Genomic DNA, 21,280 nt, shown 5'->3' on the forward strand with positions numbered 1-21,280 from the left:
ACCCTTGGGCCAGGACCGGAGAACGATGGCCCTGTCACTGCAGGTGTCAAATAAAATCAATGCATAAAGGTTGGTGGCCAACCCGAACATCCATCCTTGAGAGGGGGATGCCAGCTGCCCGAACAAGCAGGCAGTGGACACCAACCACATCACACAGCAGCCCTGCTCCCTCTCAGGACTCCTCCTGGGATCTGGGGTATCAGGGAGGGGACACAGCTATGTCCAGGGTGGCTGGACGGACAGGCAGGGCCAACTAAGTGTCAAGGTGCCTCGACCAGTCCTGGGCCTGGCCTCTGCTTTCCAGCACTCTGGGACTGGTGGACATAGCTGGGAGGAAGGGTACAATATACAGCCCCGACAGTAACATTGCTTCTAAGTCACAGTATTGGCACAGGAGGCCTGGGAGGGGCCGTCCCCGCTCGAGGCGAGCCCCGGCCTACAGCACGTGCCGGGGGCGGGAGCAGCTCAAGTGGGAGCCTCGAAAGGCCCCTTGGAAGGGCCCCCCCTCAAGCCCCAGCAGCACCTTCCTGCTCTGGGGACACAGGCCCGGCACAGGTGGACGGCACCAGGGACCGGGCCGGGGGGGCCCGAGGTGGAGAGGCGTGTCCTGAGACTACAGCTGGAGTCCGGGCCTCCACACTGCCTGCACCATCTCCCCGTGCAGGTCCCTCGACACAGAGTTTGTCTCTGTAGCCTGTCTGTCCGGATGGTAGGGAGGCCGGTCCAGCAGTCCCTCTGGCCAACATATAGGCAAGAAAACCATATCAAAAAAGCAATGAGTTTACAAAAATAGAAAATAATGATGGCAGGGTGGGTGGTGGGCTGTGGCGTGTGTCTCACGGGGCGGCACAGGGCCGAAGCTCCGGCTTGGTGACGGCATCTTCCAGCAGGTGCAGTGGGCGCTGACCCACCACTACGTCCCGTAGGCAGCCCACAAAGCCTGTGCCGTAGGCCTTGGGCAGGGCCTGGCCCATGGGCAGCTTCTCTAGGCCGCCTGCAGGAAGACAGAAGAAAGGCCACCTGGTTGTGACTCATGCGTGGGCAATCTGGGACACCAGCCAGCAGACAGGCCCACAGGTACTGAAGAGGCCAGGTGAGCTACCTAAGGCTTGTCAGTGCCCGGGGGGGACCGTGTGGCCAGGAGGCTGGAGCATCTCTCCAGCCTCTTGGCCCATAATTGCCCAGGGCCTAAGTCAGGAGGGGACAGGACTATCCCAGGCAGTCGGTCTGCTGTCCTGGATAGGGGACTCAGGGAGCACTCTCAGTCGCCAGCCCCAAGAGATGAGGTCTTCCCTCAGATTCTGACACCCCTGGGTACCCCTCCCCTGGCCTCCCCCAAAATACTTACCCAGCCATAGGGCTCCATCTGTGTCGAGCTGCGTGGCACCCAGCGGGGAAGAGCCAGTCACAGGGGCCTCATTGCCCACCTGGAGGGATCCTTCCCTTTGTTCCCTGGGGGTGTGGTGGGGTGAGGCCATCAGGTGGCTCTGCAGGACACACCCTGCCACCCCTAGACTCTGAACCCCAAATCCCTCTCACCAGAAGCTCTGCCCCAAGGCCCACTGCCATCACCCCAGGGGGCCAGAATGGGGTGGCACTGAGCCCGAGGAGGGCACCTCGTGGCTAGGGCAGGGGAGTCTCATGTGGGTTAAACTTTGCTAGAAGGGATGGCCAGGCTCAGACCGTATGTTAGGTCTTCAAACAGCATCTGGGCAGAGCACGGACTCCCTTTTCAGATCAGGGGTTCCCTGGTCATAACTGCTTCTCCCGTGTGTTCTTGTCCCTCCCCCCATCACCGGCAATGGCCTCGAGTGAGGCAGTTAGCCCTGCCCCCACCTCAAACCTGTGCCCTAGCGACAAGTGACTGGGCACGCCCTGGCTGGGCAAGTCCAGGCACCACCCGCCGCTATTCCTGGCGTGCCCTGGGCTTCTCGCTGACCTATGTGCCCTGACCCGCAACCAGCGGTTGGTGTTGACCGGCACGGTGGAGCGCAGCACCACAGGCTGGGAGCCCAGGTCATAGGTCAGCTGCAGGCGCCCGTCCACAATGGCCAGTGCGACATAGTCTGCCCGCTCTGTGGCCTTGCCGCTCCACAGCACCAGCCCCTGTGTGGCCTCTGTGCGCAGGCTCAGCTCAAAGTGGTTGCTCCGCACGGCCTTCTCGCTGTGGGGCAGAAGGCTGGTCAGCGCCTCCAGGAGGGGATCCTGGGGGGGGAGGGGGGGTGTGGGGGGGCAAGGGCTGTGACAGCAGCTGTGATGAGACCTGGGGAGACTGGACAGGCAGGGGTGTGGACAACCACAGGGGACAGATGGGCTGAAAGATGGATGGTAGGAGGTGGGGCTGGACAGGCAGACACACAAGCAGAGGAACAAGGTGGACGGACAGCGGGGGTTGGGATGTCACTGCTCACCTGGGAAGGGCCCCGGAATCCGGAGCTTCAGGACTTAGAAGCCAGAAGAGAGGGGAAGCAGGTGAGCAGGGGACAGACAGGCTGTAGTGCAGGTNTCATGTCCCCTTTCCAGCAATGGAAGGGAGAGCAAGCACCCACAGGAGATACACAGGACCCCAGGGGACTGGCTCTACCCACCACAGAGCCGGAGCAATGACATGTGTGTACGTATGCGGCTGGCGGGCATGAGCCAGGCCAAGTACTGAGAGCAACAGGTGAGGCATGGGGTGGCGTGGAATGAAGACTACGGGCTCACCCGCCCGGGAGAGGCCCTTGGATGTCCAAACACACGTGTGCACGTGTGTATACATACGCGATGTACACGTTCACACACACAGACCCGTGTGCGTCCACATACTCAGACACACATGTGCTCTGATGCACACACACACACACGTGCACACACTGCTGGTGCCTTGCGTCAAGGGCAGTGGCTGCCGGGGGTGGATGTGGCGAACGGGCTTCAGCACATGTCCCAGCAATGGGTGACTTCCCACTTCCAAGCTAGGAAGCGAAGCCTTCCACGGCACAAACAGCCCCCCAACCCCACTCTCCTCCACCAGGGGTGGAAAACCCCTCGGTAGGGGTGGGGCGAGGGACGTGCTACCAGCGGATGAGGAGCTGAAAATGGGTGAGAGTGAAGGTGGGGGTGGGGGCCACGGTGCTACTTACGCTGGGATCTCATTGGTCAGCTCGCTTGGAAACAAAGAGACAGAGGTGGTGAGAGAGAAGGCGGGTGGGGGAAGGTGGCAGGCGGCTGAGCCGGGTGGCCGCTGGGCCTTCCCCTCTTGGTCACAAAAGCTGTGGGTGGGTGTGGTGGGCCCGGGCGTCTTACCCAGCACGGCATGCACAGACAGGACCGGACATACAACAGAGTGCGGAGGGGGCGCCCGGCTCCCAGGCGGCGTGTTACCTCTCGGTCACGGCATTGAGGTATTCAACGTAGGTCTGTCCGTCAAAGGCCAGGGCGTCCAGATCTCCCGCCGACTTCTCGATCAGTCCTGAGAGACAGTCGGGGTGAGGGTCACCTCGGGCGGGGCTCCACCCCATCCAGCCTCAGCCAAGTGCCGAGCAGGGCTCACCCTTCTCGCAGTGAAGCCCCGAGAAGCCCCCAGGACACAGGCACTCATAGGAGGCCTCCCGAGGGAGGCAGGAGGCCCCATTGAGGCAGGGGTGGCCCGAGGCCTGGGTACAAGGGTGCTGTGCAAAAGACGAGACGTCCACTGCCCGCACCACGTGCTCCTGGGTCAGCAGCTGGTGGCCTTTCAGGGACACCTGGGGAGACAAGAGGTAGAGCCCTCTGGCGCCCTCCCTGCCATGGCAGCCTCCGCCCCAGGACCCAGGCAGTCTCTGAGATGGCCAACTGCAGAGAGCCCCGGGCTGGGCTGGGCCCCGCCCCCGCCCCCGCCCCACGCACCAGCTGGATGACGCCGTCGAAGCCGGAGGACACTGCGGCTGCCCGGGCCAGCTTGCTGAAGTCAGGAGCCCCTCCGATGTAGAGTGGCTCCTTCAGGTTGAGGACTGTGTGTGGCACCTGAGGGGAGGGGCCGGGTGAGGGACCTGAGGAGCCTGCTCCCGGGGCAGAGACTCGGACGCAAGCCCTGCTGGCCTGCAGCGACCCATCCCCTCACCCGCAGCCCACCCAGGAGGCAGTTAATCACACAAACGTGGGCGATGTGGGGGCTTAGTGGGGGTAGTGGCTACTCTAGAAGGTGAACGAGCAGGATGAGAGCAGAGACCAGTACCTTGCGGGACTTCTGGTGTCCGAAGGGCAGGGTGGGGGTTGCAGAGCAAGGGCCAGAGAGCAGTGGGGGCAGAGAGAAGACGGACAGACAGAGGCACAGGACGGACGGGAGAGAAAACAGTTCAGTGAGAGCCAGCTGTGGGGCGGGGGCTGCCGTGTCTCCCAGGAGGAGGAGGAGGAGGAAGGAGGCAGGGGCGTTGGTGGTGGGAGGCCCATAGCCCCGGGGACACTCACCGGGGACTCCCCCAGCACTCGGGGCCCATCACTGACACGCATGGCGCCCTTGCGGCCATTGCGCTCCAGTGAGACCCTGGTCCAGGTGTCCAGGGCCACTGGCTCCTTGCTCCTGGTGAGGAGGGGGTACCATGAGCGGGCTCTGGGCCCTGTCAGCCTGCCCATTCAGGAGCCTGAGGGACACTGCCTAGTGTCCCCAGCCTCACCCCCATGCCCACCCAAGAGGGTGCACCTGATGACCGCTGCCCCCTTGCCCAGATCATAGCGGAACTCCAGGAATCGATCATGCAACGCCAGTGACACAAAGTCCCCCTTGCCGTCTGTCTTCTGCCCATTGTAGAGGAGCAAGCCGCCAGGGCCACGGGCCAAGAACACCACCTCCAGCTCCATCTTCTCCCTGGGGTCACACGGGGTCAGGTGGGGGGTGTCTCAATGGCTGGACGGGGGGGGGGGGATGCTTCCCCTCAGCCACCCCTTCAGTCCTACTGACCCTAGATCTCGCGCAAAGGTATGGAGGCCTTCCAGCTCCAGGTAGGAGAAGCCGCTGAAGTCGGCCAGGAAGGGCCGGGGATAATCCTGCTTGGAGACTGTGGAAGACGAGAGAGCAGTCACACAGAGGGCTAGGCCCTGAGCCCTGGGGTTCCCTGTGGCCCCACCAATCTATGCGCCCCAGGCCTAACTGAAGCCCTAGCACTAATCGGAGTTAGCACTTTGATCCTAACCCCAAACAGAACCCACACCCTAATGCCTATCCCGAAACCCCTGCTCCCCACTCTCCTCCCAGGCCTGACAGCCCAGTGCTCCCACCTGTCTGACAGAGAGGGCCTCCTCGTCCCTGGGGGCATTCGCACTTGGCCTCGCCCTCAGGCAGCACACGGCAGGGGGCTGCCCCGTGGCAAGGGTTGGGCTCACAGGGGTTCTCCCCATCACCACAGGTGGGACCTGCAAGGAGACAGGAAGGGGTCCCAGGAGGCTTGAGCCCTTGCCCACAGCCACACAGGTGTGCCCCCTGTCCCAGCACCTGGCTCACCCAGGCTCTGCCCTCACCGAAGCAGCCGGGTGGGCACTGACAGCGGAACGTGCCAGCCCCCAGCACCTGGCATGGGGCCCTGCCGAGGCGCAGGGGGTCCTGCATTCACCCACAGCCCGAGGCAGGGGGCCGGCAGGCAGGGCGTCTCGCACTCACCCACACCAGAGCTTCGGGTTACTATCCCCTGCCAGCTGCTGAGCTCCAGCCGCTGGTTGTTGATGTCCAGAAGGCGGATGCAGCCCCTGAGGCCAACACTGACGGAGGTCCTTTCAAGCACCCTGCCACCAGGATGAGGGTCAGGGATCAGCGGCCAGGGACCTGAGGCAGCCTGTCTACAGCCAGCTGGGGCACTGCCCCCTGCTCACCCAGTCAGCCAGGATCAGCGCTGTTCCCCATCCCACCCCCATCCCCTCTGATGCTTACAAGATGGCCAGTCCCACAAAGAGGACAGAACCAAGAAGCTGGTTGAGGGTCAAGGCTCAGGGCTGAAGGTCAGGGCCAGCCTAGCCCCTCCTTGGTGGTAACACAGCAGCCTAGTCCTCGGGGACGCCACCCCAGGGATAACAGAATAAGGGTCAGGATCAAGTCAGGGTCACTGCCATTGTCCACGCTCACCCTTCCACCCACAAGAGTCAAGGGTCAGGACCCAGGTCAGGGCTCCAGGGTCAGGGGTATCCCACTCTCCTTGATACTCACACAGAAGCCTGGTCCGCTGGGACACCGCCCACAAAGAGGTCTGTGTCCAGGTTGAGACCGTCTGTACCACTGGGGCTGTGGCCCACAACAGGGGTCTCACCATCCACTGAGAGGGTGCCCCGGCGCCAATGCCGAGACAGCTCCAAGCGATGCCAGCGGCCAGGCTCGACAGGCACTGAGCTGGTCAGTACCGCGGGCCCCGAGCCTGTGTCAAACCTGGGGGATGGGAGCAGGCGGTCAGAACAGCGAAAGGGAGCCAGGTCCACTGCTCAACCTCAGCCTCTCACCCTAACCCTGAGGCACCTCACTTCCATTCTAACCACCCACACCCCAGCATGCCCTGGCCATGATCCTCACCTGCCCCCCACCCTGGCCTAGGCGGCCCCCCCTGCTCACCTGAGCTGCACGCGGCCCCTGAGCAATGTCAGCGACAAGAAGTCCTTGCCCCGGGCGTTACCATTGTAGAGCAGCAGCCCCTCCGGCTCCTGCGTCCGGAACTCGAGTGCCAGGCGCAGCGTGTGGTAGGCACGGAGGGTGGGGAAGGCCAGGAAGGAGTGGCCCCCGAAGGCTGGCACGGAGGGCGGCCGTGCTGCAGGGAGGCCGGGAGGGACCAGCTGCAGGGTGCAGAGGACCCTGGCCCCGCCCCGCATGGTCCTCCAACCGGAGACCCCCAGCTCTGTCCCCAGCTCAGGGCTGCCTAGCCCCCAACTCCTCTGATGGTGGCTTGGTCCAGCCCCAGCCCTTGCCTCCACTCGCCTGCTTGCCTCTCTCCAGCATGAATGACCCTTACCCTTCTCACAGGTGGCTCCCCTCCTGCCCACTGGGCAGCTACAGGTGAAGCCTCCACCTGAGTCCTGGTCCTGGCAGGTCCCTCCGTGGAGGCAGGGCTGGGAGTCGCAGGGCCTTGGTGGCCGCTGGGTGCCGGGGGGCAAAGGCCAGCGTCCAGGCACGTGACGGGGGGCAGTGGTGGGGAGCAGGCGTGTCGTGGGCGGGGCTGTGGTCCTGCCAACAGGCCGGCTTGTGTGACTGGGGTAGAGCGCCTGCTGGGTCACGGCAGAAGGCAGGTGGGCCACAGTGGTGGCCCTGGTCGTGGCTGCGGCAGGTGTGGCTCCTGTGGTGGCTCCCGTGAAGAACGCAGGAAACCAGTCTGAGGGTTAGGGAGACGGTCAGGACACCCAGAAAGCAGAGCACAAGGAGGGCCAGCCGGGGCCAGGGCCCTAGGGGTAGCAGGGCACAGGGCAGGCGAGCCTCTGCGCTTGGCCAGACCGGGCACTCACCAAAATCCATGAAGCGCACATGCTCCTGCAGGGGCCGCCTGACCCCCAGGGACCGGCGCCGGGATGCCTGTATCTGCCGCAGCAGGGCCTGGCCCACATCAGGCGCCTTAAAGGTCGTGGCTGAAAAGGAGGAGACACTGAGCACAGTGGAGCCCCACACAGCACCCCTGTCGCCTCCTGGGAGGGCCCGGGGTGGGGGACTCACCAGGGTCGAAGTGCACGTCTACGATGGCTCGGACAGAGCTGCCGGGACCCAGGTCCCGCAGGCGGACGCTTCGGAAATCCCTCTTAACATCTGAGTTCCGGAAGAGGTCGTCCAGCTGTGGGTGGGGAGCAGTGAAGGCTCTGGGGAGCCGCCCAGGCCAGGCTGTCGGGCCCTCCCGCCACAGTGCTTCTCTGGGTCTGTCCTGGGAGGAACGTGCAGCCCTGCCCTGTGGGCCCCACACGTACTGCGCTCTCAATGCTCCTAGCGGTCTCCCCAAAAAGCTCTGACTTGGGGTCAGCCATCTCCGGTGTGTAGAACAGCTCTTGCCCCTCGACCCCCTCAAGCTCCAGCACACCCTGGAATGCCTTGGTGGCTGTGGAGGAGGGGGGAGTGAGGCCCTGCCTGGCACCTGCCTGGCCTCTACGCCAGCCATGGGCACAGGCGCCAGCAGCAAGCCACACGGGGTGCAGGGCAGGTGGTGGTTAGTCAGATGGTCATGAGGTTAGTGGGGACCCGGGGCAGGGCTGGCATCAGTTACCAGGCAGACTTCTTGGAGCAGTGCCCCAGGCCGGCTTGCAACAGGAAAGACAAGTTAGCCACAGGGTCCTGGGCACCCACGTGTGTGTGAGGGCCGAGACCACACGTGTGCATGCCTACGCTGAGTCCCCAAGACCACACACATGTGTGTGCCCAGATCAGAAGTCTAAACCCTGAGTGCCCACCTGCTGGACAGGCCTCCTGTCTGGGAGGGGAGACTGCATTCCTGGCCGTGTCCAGGCCACCGTTCACGCTCCACCCCAGCCCCCAGCTACCCACTCACCAGGACAGTTGGAACCTTCTGCGTCCAGCGAGGGCGTCCTGCCATCCGAGCAGCAGCCCAAAGGTGAGTTGTAGCAAGAAGCCCTCTCCAGGGGTGGCCCAGGGGTCACGGCACTGCCACCTTCCGGGGGCTCGAGTCCTGGGGAGGTACAGTCTAAGCCTAGCTCCAGGGGTAGCCTCTTGGACCCTGGCCCCCACATCCCTGGGCCCATGCTCACCCCCTGAGCCCATCCCACTAGCTTCCAGGTCACCGCTAAGTTCCTCATCGCCGCTCCCATCAGCACTGCCAGATTCGCCAAAGGCAGATGTGGCGAGACCGGCTGCTGTGGCGGGGGCCGTGGGGGGCATGGTCAGCACGGGCCTTGCGGTCGTCCTAGGGATGCGAGCAGTGGTCCAAGGCCCTGGTGAAGGGCGAGGAGTGGGCCGGCTGTGAGGGGTGCTGCTGGGGGCCAGGGGGAGGGCGCTGGGTGGGGGTGGCAGCGCCCTGCTCACGTTGAGCCCTGAGGTGGGCACGGGGGCAGATGTTGGGTGGGCTCCAGGAGCAACAGCCTCTGCAAGAAGAAGAGAGTCTGAGTGGAGGACCAGGTCAGGTGGTCAGTCCAGGGTCAGGCCTTCTTGGTCAGTTCTGGGGCGGTGGGTTGGGCCTCACCCTGGCATGGGCCGAGGCTCTGGATAGAGATGTCCAAGCCCTGGCGGCAGGCGATGGTCCTCAGCTGGCACTCATTGCCGTAGGTGACTCCATCCGACCCACAGACCTGGGGCATAGGGCAAGGATGCTGGGGGAAGGCCCCTCACCTCTCCTACCACCTTCCACATGCCCCACCCCTCACCTTGGTGGCGCTGGCCCCTGGGCAGGTGGGTGTGGGGCACACGCAGTGGGCAGAGCCAGCTTCCTCCACACAGGACGCCCCAAACTCACAGCGCATCTCAGCACAGGTCTCAGGCGGCAAGGAGTCTGGGGCAGACACGGGAGGCCCTGCTGGCTCAGGAGGCCTGGCCCCTACGCCGGCCCCACCCCAGCACAGGGAGCCAAGGTCTGCCAGGCACAGCCCTCACCTGTTTCACAGCCAGAAGGGCCCAGGCTGTGGCCATCTGGACACTGCCCGCACTTGGGTCCGGCCACCCCAGGCTTACATGAGCACAGACCTGTCATCTGCTCACAGTCGTCCCGCACAGCACCCCGGGGGTCACAGCTGCAGGCTGGGAGGCAGGGGGAAGAACCTGAGGTCTGCGCCTGGTTTCCCCACTGGCTCCAGAGCCCAGCCCAGCTCCCGCCTGGTGCGGCTCAGGCCAGGGTCTGAGCAGGTGAGACGAGGAGCACAGCAACAAGGTAGACAGGTGGGAGTGCCCACCTGGGGACTGACCGTCGCCCCTGCAACTCACGAGTGCAGCCGCTCCGGCCATCGGTGACAATGCCACGGAAGTTCCAGAAGCCAGGCTCACAGCGGTCACACTTGAGGCCCCCGACTCCTGGGCGGCATGAGCACTGGCCTGTGGCTGGGTCACAGGTGCCACCGTAGGAGCCGTGTGGGTTGCAATGGCAGGAGCCTGCAAGGCCAGGGCAGGATAAGGTCACCGCAGCTACAGAGCCCCACCCGGCTGTGGGTCAGGGCCGGGCTTGGATACTCACTGGGGCAGCCAGCCAGGCCCACACCCCGGGCAGCAGTGACGTTGTCCTGGCAGCAGCCGTAGGGGGTCTGGGTGCAGTGCGGGGGAGCTGCAGGTGGCAGCGGGGCCAGGGTGGGGCCTGCAGGGAGGGGCAGAGGGTTCAGGCATCATGCACTGCCTGATGCCCACCTTGGGCCTGGCCACTCCGCCTCAACCTCCCCCGGCTGTCGCCACTCAGCCCTCCTGATGCCAACTCCCACCAGGACCTGGGTACCTGAAGCTCGGATCACAGGTGAGGACACCACACCACTTATAAAAACACATCTGGACACGTGGGACCAAGGACTTACGTAACACCCAAAGGTCACATACTTACACATACAATCAGAACCAGACATGCGTAGAATAGTATGCTTTTACAAACTGGCAGACACGCATACAAAAACACACACGTATGCACATTCGCTCATGTTCCTCCAAACCCACACACAGTCAAACACACCCACAGACATGCACGGGCACGTGTGCATAAGTCCACACGCACATACCCACGGGCACTCGTGCACGTGTAAAAGTATGGTACACATGACGTGTTCACTGGATCGCCATCAGCCTCCCAAAAAGGAAAGTGTCCAGAGCTTGGGCCTCCCTAACGTGCGGCCTCCCCGCACCACGGCCCAGCCTGGTGCATAGTAGGTGCTCAGGGCACCCACTGCACGTTTAAAGCACTTACACTTGTACACATCCCACACAGCATACACGCGTCACTCCTGAAGGCTGCTGCACACACCCGACAGAACCCGCGTGCCCACTCACCACGGCAGGCTCCCTGGGCTGTGACGTACAGCTCCTGCTGCAGCTCACACCTGGCCTTCTTCAGCTCGCACTCAGTGCCGTAGGTGACCCCGTTCGAGCCACAGACCTGGAAGGCTGGTGTCAGCGTGGGCGGCCATAGCCACTTCCCCGCTGCCTGCCCAGAGCCGGGGAGGTGGGCGGGCCTCACCGGGCTCCTCAGGACGCTCTGGCAGCTGAAGTCACAGACGCAGGGCCCGTCTTCCGAGTCCTCATCCCAGACGCCACCATGCTGCCGGCACAGCTCCTGCTCACACTCACCATCCTCTCCGGAGCCAGAGCCCCCAGAGCCGCACTCCACTGTGGGGAGGGCACGGGGTCACCCAGGGGGTCCTGTCCAAGGCGGGTACACAGCAGCCCATAGCGGTCATCCCCGAGCCTACCCTGCTCACAGGGCCCCGCCCGGGCCTCCTCGATCTGTGTCTGCTGCTGGCAGGCAGCCTCTCGGAGCTCACAGGCGCTGCGGTAGGTGACACCGTCACTGCCACACACGGGGCCGGGCGGAGGGTGCTCACACCGGGGACACACACACTGTCCGGCCAGACACACTGCCCCAAAGGCACACACTGTGTCTCCGCAGGTCTCTGTAGAGGGCGAAGCCAGGCAGAGGTCAGTGGACTGCAGCTGAGGGCGACATGGGACCCAGCCTGCCTGCCCCCACAGCCTCACTCACGGCAGTGTCCAGCTGAGACCACATGTAGGCTGATCTGATGTGTGCAGGCGTGGACGTGCAGCTCACACTCGCTGGCATATGTGTGCCCATCAGAGCCGCACACAGGCTGGGCCAAGGCCACGCACTCAGAGGGACACACGCAGCGCCCAGTCTCAGCCTCACACAGAGCTCCAAATCGACACTGCCCACAGCGGTCTGGAGAAGAGGCTTCATCACCATGGCAACCAGGACCCACAACCCACTAGCAAGACCCACTTGCCCACCACTGACCACAGGGTCCTCTGCGAGCCACCCGGATCTCCCGTCCAAGGGTGCAGGCTGTGGCTTCCAGCTCACACGTGCTGCCATATGTGACACCATCACTGCCACACACAGGGTCATAGATTCCCGAACACGACTGCTGGCACACACACTCAGCTTCCCCGTTCTTCACAGCACACGTTGCCCCAAATGGGCACTGCACCCCAAGGCACGGGGACAGGGGCTGGTCTGGGGAGAACACGGGCACTCGGTGAGCTCCACGTGCCCCCCCAGACTTAGGCACAAAGCCCCCAGCTCCACGCAGCAGACCCTCTCCCAGCGTGTGGACAGCAGAGGGAAGGTGGGCCAGGAGAAGGGCCGAGATGCTCAGGACGCAGCAGAGAAAGGGACAGACACACGGCAGACGCGGACAGGGACACAGACCCAAACAGCCTCAGCTCCCCGCATGAGTGCGGGGAGGGGCCGCCCCCAAGACACAGGAGATTCCTGACTGCCCACCATGGGCTGAGGGAAGGCCAGGCTTTACGCAGCCCTCCAGGCCACTGACCCCTGACCACCAGCAGCCCTGGGACACCCACACAGCTAGGGGGCTCTCTCCCCATAGGGGGAGGAGTCTGCAGCCCACAGTCACACCCGGGGCCACAAGGGGAGGAGGTGTCTGTCCACTTGCTCTGAGGACCACGAGGCCAGGCAGCAGCGAGCCACCCCCCCCACGCTGTGCCGGGGGCAGACCTCGGGCTGCGGGCTCCTGGCGGCAGGCGCGGAACCTCATCCTGCCAGCAGGTCAGGCTGGAAGACACAAGATGCGGAGCCGAGAGGGAAGGAAGGACAGAAGAGAGAAGACAGACGCAGAGAGAGAGAGCGGAAGGACGGACAGACCGACTGACGGACACGGAGTGGGGGTCGGTGGAGCCACAGCCCTCCNAGCCCGACTGAGACTTTGCCTCCACAGGGCCCAGGAGACTGGAGGGCAACATGGCCCCAGGCACACGCCGGGAGCCTGCATAAGACCCTGGCTCTGCCCACTCCCCGCTGGGCACCCCAGGCGCCCTTGGAACAGAATGCACTGCCCCAGAGCCTGTTGACAGACAGCTGCCCTGCCAGGCCTCCCCCATGACCGGCCCCCACCCAGGACCCCAAGAGAAGCATGACTCAGGATGGAGATGGTGAGTGATGGCAGCGGACAGGGACCCATGCAGGACCAGCCCGCTCACAGCATGGGCCCCACCCTCTGTGCTCACCACACGGGCCCTGGTGCTTGGCGGGGATGGTGCGCTGCTGCTGACACTCAGCCTGCTGCCGCCAGCAGTCACTGTCATATGTGTGCCCATCGTGGGCGCACACAGGTCTGTAGGCCCCGTCGCAGACGACACGGTCACAGGAACAGCGGGGGCGGCCCCGGCGGGACAGGCACATGGCATTGAACCTGCACACATCTGGGCACTGGTCTGGGCGGGCAAAGCAAGGAGGTCAGAAAGGCCAGAGTGCCACCTTGGGACGGGCAGGGGGTCCATGGGCACACAAGCTGGTGAGTGGGCACCAGTGAAAGTGCAGGAGAGTGTGGGGACGCTCACACCGAGTGGCAAAGCTGGCCCCGCCCCCTGAAGCCACCCACCTTGAGGCTGGCACTGGCCAGAGCGCACTTTCTGGAGGAGGAGGCCACGGGCAGCTCCCGTGCGGCCCATTATACAGTCATTGTCATAGGTGACGCCGTCGTCCCCGCACACGGGTGCTTGCCGAGGGGGGCAGCTCTCTGGCCGCAGCAGCATCTCAGGGTGCCGTGTGCGTGGGTTCACACGGCAGACACGACTTAGGTCATTTCGGGCGCCCTGGCAAGGGTCTGGAGGGCAGGAGGGCAGACGTCAGGGTGCTGTGCTGTGTGCACACACACACACACAGTTGTGCTATGCGCACAGGGGCAGGGCTCACCACAAGGGCCGTCAAACTTCTTGAAGATGTTCTCTTGGCGCGCGCACGCGTGGCGCAGGAGCTGGCACTCGCTGGGGTAGTCAGCGCCATCGCTGCCACACACAGGGCCGTCAGGGGGCCCCCGGCAGGCAGCCGGGCACAGGCACGTGGCCGTCTGCCCATCTGCTGAGCGCACACAGCTGCTGCCGAAGCTGCAGGTCACGTTGGAGCAGGGGTCCCGGGAGCCTGCGGGTGGGCCAGGGGTGGGGGATCACAAAGCCGTCCACTCTGCCCTCCGGGCGCCCACCCAGAGCCCGCACTCACCGCAGGGCCCGCGGCTGAGCAGGCGGATGCGCCGCTGCTGGCTGCACTGCGCCCTCTGCAGCTCACACTCGTTGCTGTAGGTGGAGGCGTCGGAGCCGCACACAGGGGCCACCACAGCCGGGCAGGCACTCTTCTTGCACACGCAGGAGGCTCTGCCTGAACCTTCTGCATTGGGCTCACACACGGCGCCAAAGCCACACAACATTCCTCGGCATGCTGGGTGTGGGACAGGAGAAGGGAAGGTCAGGGCCCAGACTCTGCTTGCCACCCCAGCCCCGGTCACCTGTGCACACTTCCAATGTCCACACATCTGCAGAGACCTCACAATGCACATGATGCATTCATTCATTCACTGACCCCCACGGACACATGCACCCGTGCCCATGCATGTCCACACATGTTCACACTGGCATGCACAGAAATGTGTGCGTGTCCATCGTGGCCATGCACATAGGCACTTGTGCATGCTGACAGGGCTTGTTCCCTCCCTCTCTCAAAGCCCACCCACCACAGGTCTCCCTCCCATCAGCCCCAGGGCCTTTTCTCATGGTAGAACCTTCTCTTTCCTCTCCCCCCACACCCCACAGCTTGGAGGAAGCCATCTCCCAGATCTCACACCAGCACCAGGGAATCAAGTCACCTGTTCCTGACCCACCTCAGTGGGGGCCCCTGCGCAGGGCCAGAAACATCCAACCAACCCCCAGGGCAACTCTCTCACAGGGAAATGGCTCCAGTTTTGCTTAGGAGCCCACCCTCTCTCCATATCATAATCAAAGCCCCTCATCTGACCCGTGACTTACCCCTCCGAGCCCTGGTCCTGGCCTCTTCCTGGGAGCAGATGCTCCAGGGGCCAAAACTAGCCCAACCCCTGTCACCTCTGGCCTGAGGTCACGCGGTTTTAAGGCAGGTGGGTGGGAGGTATCTGGGGTTCGGCCACATGCTCCACACTCTGGCTCTGGGCCCCTCCTTGGCCAGGAACCTGGGGCCCTGACCCCAGGCTTTCCCCGCATGTTTCCCTTTCGTCCCACATCTTTTCCCCGTAAGCTCTACCCCTCGGGGTTTTCTCTTCCCACCCCCCTCACCTCCCACACCTCTCTCAGGTCCCCCAGCTGTGGCTTCCTCGCTATGGCCTTCTCCAAGGTTCCTGGCCCTCCCACCCTCCCAAGCCCCCAGCTGAAAGCTGACGGGGGATCACTCTCTGAGGCCTCTCGGGCGCTCACACACCTCCCTCTCCCCCATCTGCCCTCTGGAGCCCCCACCTCAGTGCATGCCCTCCCCCTGCTCGGGCCCCCCCAGTCCTGCTGGCCTGCCTCACCCTGTGCACAGAGCCCTGCGGAGGCTGAGCACAGGGCTCTGCAGACCTGCTCTCTGCAGCAGCCCGAGCAAGCGGCCGAGGGGCCACAGGCTTGGATGAGGCGGATGAAAAAGGCTCTTGGACATTTAAACCCAGAGCCGTCGCAGATCGCTCCTCCTGAAAAGAGCCAGGCAGGCTGACTGCTGAGGACCCCACCGGACCCCCACCGGGACTGCACACCCACACGTGTGCAGGCCCATTATTGGCTGCAGCTGTTTAGACCTAATAAATGTTTAATTGGTTCTAATTATCATTAATAAGTTATGGTGCAGAGGGTGGGGTGGCTCCCCCCATCACCTTCCAGCAGGCTCAGGAAGTGGGGCAGGAGGGGGAAGCACCTCCATTCTGAGGAGGGCAGGGCCCCACAGGGAGCTGCAGCTAGCTGTTGCCACAGCAACAGCCCACCCGAGGCTCCTCCGTGTCTGACTGGGCATCCCTACCCCCACCCCACAGGGGCTGAGCGAACAGAGGCCTGAGGCGAGTGTGGGGCCGGCAGGGACACCCCAGCCCCAAGTCCCTGCAGCCACCGGTTCTCCTCTCCCACCGACACTCCTGTCTTCCTCCTCCCCACCTCGCCTGCGCCCCTGCTCCCCCAGGGCCCAGAGCCAGGCCGCCTCCAGCTCTGCACTCACCCCGCCTGGTGACCGTGGGCAAGTTATCACCTTGCCATGCTTCAGTGTCTCCTTCTGTGAGTGGGGACAAGGGGCCGTGCCTCCCAGGGTTACCGTGGGGCCGATACCTGCAGACGTGCAGAGGGCGCCCAGCAGGCAGCTCTATGTGCAGCATCAGCGGCCACGGGCCTCCCCCGTGTCCCATCTCAAACCAAACTCAAACCCTGTCTGCCCGTAAGCCCTCTTTATACACGGTCTCCCTCCATCTCTCCCTACTCCCCCCTTAGCGCCTTCCTCCATCCTCCTTGCCCAAGGCCCCTGGGACCCCCCAGGCCAAACCCACAGGCACTTGCTGGTACCCAGCTGACTGTTCTGTGTGGCTTCAACTGGACCTACTGACCAAGGTCTCTTCCAGGGTACTGGGCCCCATGGCCGGAGACTTGGTCATCACCTCAATCCACCTCTGGTTCCTGGGCTGGCTGCTGTGGATCTGTGCCCCTGGTTTGAGACTTCTCTCCCTCTGATCACCCTCAGTGCGGCCAGACCCCTCCCAAGGCTCCCTCCCTTTGGACAAAGACATCTACACCTGTTCCTTGCGCACCAAGACCTGCACCCTCCCTCCACGGCCCAGGGCTCTGCTGTGTCCCCCCGAGACAGCAACTAGCGGGGGATGGCGATGTCGACAATGGCAGCTAACTCGTGACAAGCAAGGCTAGGGCATGGGTTCAGGTGCAGGAAGGGTGATGGACTGGAAGGTGAGGGGCCAGGGTGCCTCTGAGGCCCATCAAGCTGAGGCCCCCGCACTGACTCCCAAGTCAGACAGGGAGGTCCAGTCCCAGCCCTTCCCCCTCCCACCACTTTGGGGAGCCCACACCACTGCCAGAGTGGTGGTCCACCAGGGGCAGTCTCCTGGCTGCAAAGTGGGGGTAGATCTCAATGGCTCCCAGGGCAGCTGCAGCATTTGGTGATGTGATGTGGGCAAAGCAGAAGCCTGAGTACACGGCACTCATCTCCTGTCCAGGCTGAAATGGTTTCCCTCCCCAGACGCACGCTCAGGCTGTCAGGCTCAGTGAGGGCTGCTCTGCTGTGTCGCCCTGATGCCAGCTTTACAACTGCCTGTTTACCTGTCTGCTGCCCCTGCCCCCAGGACTAGGGAATCAGAGAGGCTCGAGACAAGTGTCTTGAGTGGACATAAAACATGCACAAGTACACATACGTGCGCACACGTGCTGGCTCAGCTCATCACAACAGCCATGCCCTGTGTGTGTCAGGCACCACTCAAGTCCTGTCTGTATCAGCCTTTAATCACCCCATAAACTTGCCCTCATAAATGCAGACAGAGCACCTCCATACCCATGAGCCACATGCCCTGCCACATCCGCCCCAGGCTGGACTCCTCCAGGAGCCTTTCCCTGGCCACTCAGCTTCCCTGCACAGCCTTGCTCCCTGTGTGCCCAAGGGCTCCCTCATGCGTGCCATGCTGGAGGCGGCAGTGGCTTTTTATAACCACCGGTTGGAGTGGGTATATTTAACTCCTCTCCTGGTCTCGGCGGGGGATGGACTGGATGCCCCAAGCCCTGCCCATGGCCACAAATACGCAGTGTGTCTGCCTGGGGGGGGATGATGATGGCCATGGCACGTAGCTGTCCCCAAGTGTGCAGCAGGATCAGAGAGTGGGTGTGGGGGCCCACATCTGCAGCTGCAGGGGAGACCAGTATGTGTGTAAAGCAGAGATGCCCCACGCTTTTAAGGCTTCAGGGAAAGAGGTTGAGGACACTGGGAAAGGGGAAGGCGCCATCTGACCCAAGCCCGGTCTTTAAATCCAGACAGTTCCAGAGGTCTTTCCCACAGCCTGTGGGAGACTCAGTCGAGTCCCAAGCCCCCAGCCCACCACAGACATATCTCCTCCCACAGCCCATCCCATATACGGACACCCTTGTACGTGTGACTTCTTATGAACTTGGCCTGGTGCCTGCCCAGCAGGGGGCCCAGGTACTGACAGCAAACCTGGTAGCTCTCCATGTCCCCCCCCAAGGAGAGAACCCCAAGACGCCCTTTCCCGTGGCACTAGCGGCTTCCTCCCCTCCCCCTCTCGCATTAGCTTAATTACAGCGGCCCACAGACTAGCAGGTCTCTCAGGAGGGCCAGGTCCCATCCCTTAAAGTGAGTCAAGAAGGCCAAGCCAGGCTGTTCAGTCTCAGGGACAGGCCCTCCAGTCCCTCCTCAGTCTCTGGTCCTGCACACCCACTCCCTGCCCTGAACATGTGGTCTGACTTATCTTATAGCTTGCAGGCCCCAGGACTTACTCCCAATTTTTTCAGCCAAGAAGTCCAAGGCCCACAGAAGTTAGAGACATGCTTGTGTGCAATGGCCCTTGGCCAGGACAGGGCCAGGCCCAAGGACCCCAGACTTGACACGCCCTCCACCTGTCCACCACCGTCAACATCCCAGGAAGGACCCAGGCTCCCTCATCCAGCCTCATCTCTGTTCCAGATACACCATGTCTGGTGTGGACACCCTAAGAACGACTCCTGACCCCCAAGAGTGCCACTGTCCCTCTAGACACAGTGTCTCAAGTGCAGCCTGTCACCATCTGAGGCCCCCACTCACTCACCGTCCGGAGGCACTGGAGGTGCTGGTGTGAAGTGGGTCCCAGGTTTGTCTGGAAAAAAACCAGATGTCAGAGTTAGGTCTCACTGAGCAGGCTTTTCCATAGCCTGTCCCTTTGCCCAGTCTGGAGGGGCCGCCCCTGCACACCCACACCTGCCCTCTATACCTGTGCCCACCCCCATCCCTTCCCGGGCCCCACCCTGAGCCCTGAGGACTGGCCAAAGCCTGTGCGTAGACAACGGCAGAGGCCCTTGCTTCTTCCTGCCTCTCCAGCTGGAGGCCCCTATTCCCCAGGGAGACCCCTATTCCCCAGGGAGGCCCCTATTCCCTGGGTGACCCCTATTCCCTGGGTGACCCCAGGAGGCCACCTGCCAGTGGGCCCCTGTTCCCCAGAACCAAAGCCCCCACTTCCAGCGTACTTAGCTGCTCCCTTCCTCCCCAAGTCCCAGAGAAAGTTGTCTCTGCAGCTCAGGGTGAGGGTCAGCTCCCCATTAACCCAAGGTCAAGCTTTGAGTGGCCCGGGGATCCAGAGAATGCCCCATCCTGTCCCCAGAAGACGCAGGTGGCCCGTAGGAGTGGCCTCTCAGCTGGTAGCCTCTATGTGACCCTGCCTCTCCCCCAGTCTTTGGTAGCGAGACGGGGAACTCAGCCCGCAGAAGGAGGGTCACACGAGCCTGTCCGGAGGGGGCAGGGGTGGCCATGCCCACAGCCACGTACAGTTGTTGAGGAAAAGCAGCACCGCGAAGCCCAGCGTAGACGTGGCCAGCAGGATCAGGCAGACGTTGCAGGGGATCATAAAATATCGCACCAGCAGGGAGACCCCGCGCGGCTGCCGCGGGTCCCTCTCCAGAGGTAGTGGAGGCATGGCCCTGGGCTCCTCAGCTCCCACTCTCAGGGTGTGGGGGTTGCTCAAGGGGCGCCCTTGGGCCTCTTCGGGGCAACTCCCCCCATTCTGGGACCCCCGGGGCAGCTGACAGCAGCTCTGTTGTCAAAGTTCAGCTCCGGTCACAGCCCAGAGAGAGCCAGGACCCCTCCGCAGCCCTCGAGGCTCATAATGGGAGGTGTGCAAAATTCTCCTGGAGTAGAATCCCAAATGTGGGCTCAGGGGGAGGCGGAGGAGAAACTGAGGGCCAGCCAGCGGCCACCCCGTGTCCACAGCCCGGTAGCCGTAGGTGCCCGCAGCTCTCCGGCGTGCTCGGTCTTTCCGGGCCCCTGGGAGCCCCCGGTCCCGCCCGCCCGGCGACCCCGGAAGGGCCAGTCCGAGGGCTGCTGGCGGAGGGGCCCTCGGCCGGGGGCGGGGCCGGGCGGGGAGGGCNGCGGAGGCGCTCCAAGTCCAGCAGCGGGGCTCAGGCCCGCACGCGGGACCCCCTCTACGCTGCGGGGTGCGCGTGCCCCTGTGTGCTTCTGGCCCCGCCCCTGCGCTTGTGGGGGGGGGTCCCCAGGTACACACACAGGTGGGGCGTGCGCGGGGCCCAACACGGAGGGTGGAGGCAAGATAGGGCGACCCTCCCGGGAACTGGTGGCAACACCTCAGACCACCCGCGTAGCCCCCGCACCTCCCCTCCCGGCGGAGAGAGAAACATGCAAATGAGCTCCTTGTGAAGAAGTGTTATGCAAATAGCGCGGGGCGCCCGGCGCGGTCCCGCGAGCCTGGAGCGCCCCCCGGAGGCCCGCGGGGAAACGGCGGGGCCGTGACGTCACAGCCGGGCCAGGGGCGTCTGGTCCCTCCCAGAGTCAGGCCTGCCCACATCCGCCTCCAGAGGGCGCCCCTTCCCTAGGTCCCGCCCGCTTGGGGAGGGGAACGGGGTCGCGCACCGTCCCCACCATCCACACCAGTCGCGTCCTGCCCTCCGCGGCCAGGATGCCGTTGGTGGCCACCCGAGTGACCAACACCTTCGCTGCCCTGCAGTCCCATCCCTTCACAGTCCTCTGGGGGAGGCGCCCACCGCCACACCCACCACCGCTGGCCGCTGCCAGCCCGGACCTGGTCACGGGCCCTTGAGTCTCGGCAGCGACCTCCGTCTGTCCCGTCTCGGAGTCGGCCAGCCCTTTCTGAGGAGAGAGGGAGAGGAAGCTTGGCCTCCAAGGCAGATCAGGCCTCCCCCCCAGCCCCATCCCAGGGCCCCTTCCGGTCCCTATCCCAGCGGAAAAGATGTTAATTGCGCCACTGCTTCCCCCTCCCCACCACGTGCTCAGTCACGCCCATCCACACTCCACAGACTCACATACCTGCCCCCTCGCTCAGACCTACACTCACACACGCACTGAGGGCTCCACAGGGTTATCTGTATGTGTGGTCAGCATGTCCCCCTTTTCTCCAAGCTGCTGTTGCCACAGACGCCAGCGCCACCCCTGGTCCCTCTTAGGTCTCATCTCCATCTACCTCTGAAAACAAGCACTGGCCACACCCCCTTCCTGCCACTGGTCTCGGGCCTGGGGAGCTCCTCTGCCCTGGAGCAGGCCCTTCCCAGTGCCAAGTCCCCACTCATCCTAAGTGACGCCCCCCCAGGGCCCCAACAGTCGTCATAGTGCTCAGCTCCCACCAAGCCTCCAGCTGGACTCTCCCGAAGGTCCCTCCGCCTTGAATGTATTCATCCTTGTCATAAACATGTTCTTAGCCAACC

General features: G+C 63.7%; 1 protein-coding gene across 2 annotated transcripts in view; it reads right to left on the reverse strand.

The window, feature by feature from the left end:
• Positions 1-764: 764 nt before the first annotated feature.
• Positions 765-21,280, reverse strand: part of AGRN (agrin) — a 32,172-nt gene continuing 11,656 nt past the window's right edge. The window contains exons 3-36 of one of the 2 annotated variants that reach the window (XM_077763950.1): positions 18,661-18,708; positions 14,082-14,297; positions 13,779-14,003; positions 13,465-13,689; positions 13,091-13,297; positions 11,859-12,077; positions 11,589-11,783; positions 11,299-11,499; positions 11,067-11,215; positions 10,880-10,985; positions 10,086-10,202; positions 9,839-10,003; positions 9,512-9,655; positions 9,286-9,410; positions 9,105-9,210; positions 8,674-9,006; positions 8,457-8,594; positions 7,882-8,009; positions 7,637-7,751; positions 7,432-7,551; positions 6,945-7,301; positions 6,551-6,743; positions 6,155-6,370; positions 5,615-5,736; positions 5,236-5,370; positions 4,919-5,015; positions 4,661-4,825; positions 4,429-4,540; positions 3,868-3,984; positions 3,533-3,725; positions 3,364-3,451; positions 1,940-2,164; positions 1,349-1,452; positions 765-994 (exon numbers count right to left, since the gene is read on the reverse strand). In XM_077763950.1, the coding sequence (XP_077620076.1) occupies positions 837-994; positions 1,349-1,452; positions 1,940-2,164; positions 3,364-3,451; positions 3,533-3,725; positions 3,868-3,984; positions 4,429-4,540; positions 4,661-4,825; positions 4,919-5,015; positions 5,236-5,370; positions 5,615-5,736; positions 6,155-6,370; positions 6,551-6,743; positions 6,945-7,301; positions 7,432-7,551; positions 7,637-7,751; positions 7,882-8,009; positions 8,457-8,594; positions 8,674-9,006; positions 9,105-9,210; positions 9,286-9,410; positions 9,512-9,655; positions 9,839-10,003; positions 10,086-10,202; positions 10,880-10,985; positions 11,067-11,215; positions 11,299-11,499; positions 11,589-11,783; positions 11,859-12,077; positions 13,091-13,297; positions 13,465-13,689; positions 13,779-14,003; positions 14,082-14,297; positions 18,661-18,708 (5,564 nt within the window). In that variant the 3' untranslated portion in view covers positions 765-836. Of the gene's footprint in view, positions 995-1,348; positions 1,453-1,939; positions 2,165-3,363; positions 3,452-3,532; positions 3,726-3,867; positions 3,985-4,428; positions 4,541-4,660; positions 4,826-4,918; positions 5,016-5,235; positions 5,371-5,614; positions 5,737-6,154; positions 6,371-6,550; positions 6,744-6,944; positions 7,302-7,431; positions 7,552-7,636; positions 7,752-7,881; positions 8,010-8,456; positions 8,595-8,673; positions 9,025-9,104; positions 9,211-9,285; positions 9,411-9,511; positions 9,656-9,838; positions 10,004-10,085; positions 10,203-10,879; positions 10,986-11,066; positions 11,216-11,298; positions 11,500-11,588; positions 11,784-11,858; positions 12,078-13,090; positions 13,298-13,464; positions 13,690-13,778; positions 14,004-14,081; positions 14,298-18,660; positions 18,709-21,280 lie in introns of both variants that reach the window. The other variant, XM_077763949.1, reaches the window with a different exon arrangement.

Source organism: Crocuta crocuta, unplaced genomic scaffold (assembly GCF_008692635.1).
Source record: "Crocuta crocuta isolate KB4526 unplaced genomic scaffold, BGI_CrCroc_1.0 scaffold13, whole genome shotgun sequence".
NCBI lineage: Eukaryota > Metazoa > Chordata > Mammalia > Carnivora > Hyaenidae > Crocuta > Crocuta crocuta.